The sequence below is a fragment of the Panthera leo genome, chromosome F2, assembly GCF_018350215.1.
Source record: "Panthera leo isolate Ple1 chromosome F2, P.leo_Ple1_pat1.1, whole genome shotgun sequence".
NCBI classification, from domain to species: Eukaryota; Metazoa; Chordata; class Mammalia; order Carnivora; family Felidae; genus Panthera; species Panthera leo.
In genome coordinates this window covers 37,241,078-37,247,077 of record NC_056695.1, presented here as the reverse complement: position 1 = coordinate 37,247,077, position 6,000 = coordinate 37,241,078, and the positions used below count along the sequence as shown (strand labels likewise).

At 39.1% G+C, this 6,000-nt stretch overlaps 1 protein-coding gene across 4 annotated transcripts in view; it reads left to right on the top strand.

Moving 5' to 3' along the window:
* The first annotated feature begins 1,333 nt into the window (after positions 1–1,333).
* Positions 1,334–6,000, top strand: part of NBN (nibrin) — a 50,924-nt gene continuing 46,257 nt past the window's right edge. The window contains exons 1-5 of one of the 4 annotated variants that reach the window (XM_042923227.1): positions 1,372–1,457; positions 1,829–1,949; positions 3,121–3,251; positions 4,797–4,945; positions 5,403–5,562. In XM_042923227.1, coding sequence (XP_042779161.1) covers positions 1,895–1,949; positions 3,121–3,251; positions 4,797–4,945; positions 5,403–5,562 — 495 coding nt within the window. In that variant the 5' untranslated portion in view covers positions 1,372–1,457; positions 1,829–1,894. The other 3 variants (XM_042923228.1, XM_042923226.1, XM_042923225.1) reach the window with 3 other exon arrangements.

Sequence of the window (6,000 nt, the reverse complement as noted above, 5' to 3'; positions counted from 1 at the left end):
ATATTTTATGTGTCATTTTCTATTTATTCTCTGGAATACAATTAAATTTTGTATATAGTCATTGTATCCAGTGACCTTATTAAATTCACTTATTAATTTAAGTTGCTGATAGATTCTTTTAGATTTTAACTGTATATAGTCATATGTCTTATGAATGACAGTGTAATTTCTTCCTTTCTGATCTATATGCCTTTTATTTTTCTCCTTTATTGCATTGGCTGGAGCATCCAATAACAAGTTAAAAACAAGTGGTAATAGCAAATATGTCCTTGTTTCATTGCTTACATCAGGGGGAAACATTCAATGATTTAAGTATAACATAAGCTGTAGTTTTTCATAGACGCCCTTTATCAGATCAAGGATGTTCCCTCTATTCCTATTTTTCTGAGAGTCTTTATCATGAGCAAATGTTTAATTTTATCAAATTCTTTTTTCCACAACTACCAAGATGATCATATGAATTTTCTTTTTTTTTTCCCCCAGTTATTCTGATGAGTTATATCGGACTCTCCCCCAAATACCCATCCTTCTACTTCTGGAATAAGCCCCCACTAAGTCATGAGTATCCTTTTTATATACCACCTGATTAAATTTGCTAATTTTGTGTTTATGATTTTTGCATCTATGTTTATAATGGAGATTGATAAACCAGCCTCTTAAAGTAACATTTTTTTCCTTCTCATTACAAATGCTTTAGAAAACCAGAAATTATATGATCCCAAGCGTGCTTTAGGATGTTTATTTTGTAGTGTACAGGATATAGAATGGATTTATGCAGGAGATGGGTGGTGAAGAATTAGGGGGCTACTGGAGTATTAAGAGAAGAGCTTGGACCAGTTTGGTTCAAGTAGAAATGAAAAGGAAGCATAGACTCCCCAGTGTTTAGCTCCCGATTAGATGGAAGGGTAATGTTGTGAAATAGAGAAGTTAGGAGAAGTTGATTGAGGCTTGGATAAGAGCAAAAATAATGAGTTGACGCGGGGTAAAATCTGTATCTTCATTGTAATTATCATCATCGTTTGGATCCATACAAAGGAATGACTGCAATCTAAGAAATCGCAAATGCATGAAATTACATGATTGGTTACTATGTCAAGGTTGCTTTGTAGCTAATTTTTAAAATTATTTCCATTCACAATCACAAAAGGTTAGATAATCTTATTTACAATGGGATCCATACTTCGTAACCTAATACAGCACATTTCGATACAGATTGCGCTGTTCAATCCCTTCACCACCAGGTGGCGACGAGCAGCCCACGTCGCACTCCTGGTTATCCCTCCTCTTCCTAGGCGGACCGGCTCCCGGGAGCGCGCACGTCCAGGAGTCCACGCCGATTGCGGGAGCTGTGGCCGCGCACGTCGGTCAGCTGCTGTTACGCTTCAGCACGTCGTCCATCCCCCCCAGAAGACCCGGACCCATGTGGAAGCTGGTCCCCGTGGCGGGCCCGGCCCGAGGTAAGGGCGGAAGAGCGATTCCCCCGGGACTGTTTTCCCGGGAGCAGTTGCCGTGGGGAGAGGGGCCCCGAGGAGCAATGCTTCCGGTTCTTCTTGGCCTTCTCCCCGCCTTCCGGCGCCGCCTTCGTTCCCGCCCCGGGAGGCTGCGGAAGCGGGGTGTGGGGACCGCGGTGTCTTCCCGGGCGGCGCGGTGCTTTTGAACGCGGCTTTTGCGTGCTCGGTGGAGGGGGCGTTGGGCTCAGGACCTGTCAGGGGCGGCGGCATCCCTCACCCGGCCTACCGCCTAGTGGTCGGGGGTTGGGACGGGCTGTGACCCGGCTTGCAGGCCCTGCCGAATTGAGCCTTGGCCGGCCACTTGTTGCGTCCTCTAGTGTTTCGAGCTTTTGGCGAAACACGGGAATGAAGTTAACGCAGGCTAGACCGCGTGATGGCAACAGATGACTTTGTCTCGAGCGCATTGTTCAATCTTGCGAAAAACCGGCCATGACTCGGGTAAGTGGCAACCACAGGAAAGCGTAATTTCAGTTTTGTTTTAGGGCCCTTTTTGTCATCAGAACTGAGAAAGTAGATGTTTTTTTCTGCCGTGTATTTTCAGCCATGGCAGGTGGTTATGTCCCGTTAATTGGTTGCCTGGTGTGTCCGAGTCCTTGTTGAGCGGCTGTAGCCTATGATTAGGTGTCGCCCTTAGGCAACATTATGATGGGCCAAAGACCTACCTCAGTTTACTGACAGTGTGTGAAGAAGGCCAAAACGAATGGTTAGGAAAGTAAGTACTATAAAGACTAAAGATGAAGGCATCACCGTGGACTTGGAGCCGTGCTGAGGTAGAACGTAAGCTGTTGGTGGGCGAGTACGATTCAGTTGCTTTCCAAGAACAGCCGTGCCCTGTGGCTGGCTCTCAGAGTTCCTGTAGCCAAGGTAGGTAGCAGTACAAAAATGCCTCTATCATCAATGGCCAGCATTCTTGACTTTTAGGCGAGTTTATCTGCCTTAATTACCCTACCACTCCGGTGATGGACTCCTGGGTTCGCATACAAAAACTCTACTTAGCTTCCAACAAAATGCTTTTGCAACCCATAATTTGTGATTGCAACATTAACAAAACAAAACAAAACTAATAACATTTTCCCGCTTGTTTGAAATGCTATCTTTAACGTAAAAACAAAATTCCCCCCAAATACACACTTAAACCAGGGCTGAATTTTGCATTGATCTATGTTGTTTCTTCCTGATACCATACATTTTAATTACTATAGCTTTATGACATAGCTTACCATCTGGTAGGGGAGGTTCTGTAATATTCATATTTTTCTTGACAGTTTTTTACATTTATTTCCCAGTGGATTTTTGAATCTATTTATCAGGTTCCAGACGTAGTATTGTGATTTTTGTTGGGTAATGTATGAAATGTGTAAGTTAATTTGGGCAAGCATTGACACTGCTTAATATTGTTTTCTCTTTACAAAATTCTAGAGTTTTCCATTTATCTAATCTTTTGCATTCTTCAGTGAGACTTTACCAGAAAACCCAAGTTTGATTTATATAAAGTTGATTATTAACATTTAAATAGTAAAATAAGAATATTGAAGTATTTGCCTGCATATATATGTGTATCTGGATGTGTGTCTATACATTTACTTTTTTTTTTTTTTTTTTTTAATAGAACCATTCAGACTGTTGACTGGTGTTGAATACGTTGTTGGAAGGAAAAACTGTGGCATTCTAATTGAAGGTGATCAGTCAATCAGTCGAAATCATGCTGTGTTAACTGCTAACTTTTCAGTAACCATGCCGGTATGTTACTAATTTTATTTCACTAGTTTATATAGTAAGGGAGTTGAAATTACAGGATTACTTTGGTGGGTATGTGAGAGAGTTTGTAGGATTTTTAATTTCATAAAGGTGTTCTTTAAATGTTAAATACTTAACATTTTGGTAGTCGTACAAATGATACTCGTTTAGTTTGATATTTGAAGTTTCTGTTCCCATGTTTTACTCTGTTGTAGTAATTTAGAAAGTCAAAGGAAGTAGAACACATTTATACTTACTTGATGAACATTACGTGTTTACTGTGTGTCCATCAATGTGCCAAGCCTGGCAGTGAAGCAGTGACAGACTGTCACACTCCTGCTTTATTGAAAATTTTTGGGGGGAGGGGGCGCCTGGGTGGCTCAGTCGGTTAAGCACCCGACTTCGGCTCAGGTCATGATCTCACGGTCCATGAGTTCAAGCCCCGCATCGGACTCTGTGCTGACAGCTCAGAGCCTGGAGCCTGCTTCGGATTCTGTGTCTCCCTCTCTGTCTCTCTCTCTGCTCCTCCCCCATTCATGCTCTGTCTTTCTCTCTCTCTCAAAAATAAATAAACATTTAAAAAAAAAATTTTTTTTTTTTTTTTAAATGTTTATTTTTGAAAGAGCCAGAATGAGAACTAGTCGGGGAGGGACAGAGAAAGGAGACCCAGAATCTGAAGCAGGCTCCAGGGTCCATGGGGCTCAAACTCACAAACCACGAGATCTGAGCCAAAGTCAGAACTCCTGTTTTATTTAAAGAGTTTGTAAGCCATGTGAAGATAGGCATTTCCCATATAATGTAGGTTTTCACAGTGGGAATTGGTTTGTTTTATTAGGAAAAACAGCTGTTGCTTATGTCCCATAGCTCCTTTGAATGGCTTTCAGTTTGTTTTGGTTGGTTAGTTGTTTTAATTACAACTCTGGGTGTTGAAAGTAACACATATAAATATATACATATATATATATGCGCTCATAATGCTGGTGATAATAAGAAGAAAAGCCATTATCTTGAGCAAAGACTATCAAATGCTGGATCTGTTCAGTAATATTTAGGTTTTGTGTCTGTATTCTTTTAGGTATAGAAGATTATTGTTAAAATTCCTAAAGGGAAAATAAAATTGTTACTGCAGGTTAGAGACTCTACCCTTTTCTCATTGGACCATTTTTTACTATGTTATTTTGATAATGTAAAAAAAAAAAAAACAACCCTTAGGAACGAAGCTGTGAAACAGACTATACAAAAACAAGGAATTGTCAAATGTGTGAAATTCAGGGGTCAGAAAAATCTCCACTGACTTACAAAAATGCATGTTCTAAGAGGGGTGATCCTGGAATTAAGATATTTGCCATTAATTTCTAGCTGAGTGATGACTCTATGCAGGTAACCAAAACAATAACTATTGCCTAATGTGTTAGGAAGTTAGCCATCTATCAATTACCTATTCAAAAGTTACCAGCTTTTTATTTTGAAACCTTTCCCCCCTGAGAATTGTATTTACTGAGTGGTAAAAGACTTTAAATTAGGTATTGATTTTTTTTTTTCCCCCAGAGTCAAACAGATGAAACTCCTATATTGACAATAAAAGATAATTCTAAGTATGGTACCTTTGTTAATGAGGAAAAAATGCAGAATGGCTTTTCCCAAGCTTTGAAGACCGGGGACAGAGTTACTTTTGGAGTGTTTGAAAGTAAATTCAGGTAAGGATTTTTTTAATTGATACTAAAAATGGATGGCTTTGCTTTGCACTACTCAAATTTTAAAGGACACGTTATTTATAGATAATAAATTGAAAACCGTCTAATTTAGTTCCTTCTTAGCATGTTAGTGAACTTTGCATCGTGTGTGGTTAGTGCTCTTTGCCAATCATAGGTAGTGCCAAGGGTGAATAAGAGTGTGATTGGTCTCTGAGGACCTTAATGGGAGCTACGTTTGTTTGATTCCACATCAATGAAAGCATAATGTTAACTTTGATCATTGTTTTTCCTAAGTGCAACTTAAGACTTAGGAAGTGATAATTTAATAAATTAGGAAGTTTAATAACACGTAAAAGTTAAAATAACAGAATGTGACATGAGCTTAAAGTTTACAGTACTATAAGTTGCCCTCTCTGGAGCTATGATAATACAACTGTATGTAACTTATTCTCATTTACAGAGTAGAATATGAGGCTTTGGTTGCATGCTCTTCTTGTTTAGATGCTTCTGGGAAAACTGCTTTAAATCAAGCTATATTGCAACTTGGAGGACTTACTGTAAACAATTGGACAGAAGAATGTACTCATCTTGTCATGATATCAGTCAAAGTTACCATTAAAGTAGGTTGAATGCCTTGTTATTATGTTAAAATAAGTTCTTGAATTTAAGCTTACTCTCCCACTATACACAAGCCATTTACTTTACAATTATCAGGGCTGTTCGTTGTGGATTTATATATGTTAATCCGTGCGTTTGTATACCATATAGGCTAGAATGACTTTTCAGGTAACTTGAAAAGTTACTCTTATTATTTGAGGTAACTCTTATTATTTGAGACAAGCAAAAGCACATAAAATTATATTTCAGGTTTTGATTTAGCATTTTAAAAATGACTTATGGTATACTTTTCACCAATAAGTTTATAGTTGATATCTTCAGTCTAAAAGCAAAGTGATGGAAGTCAACTGCCAGTCTCCGAAGTTAGCATCTCTGGTCTCTTCTATCAGATTGTCTTCCTCCAGCTCATCTCATGGTCTCATGCTCTCTTACTTAGTTTC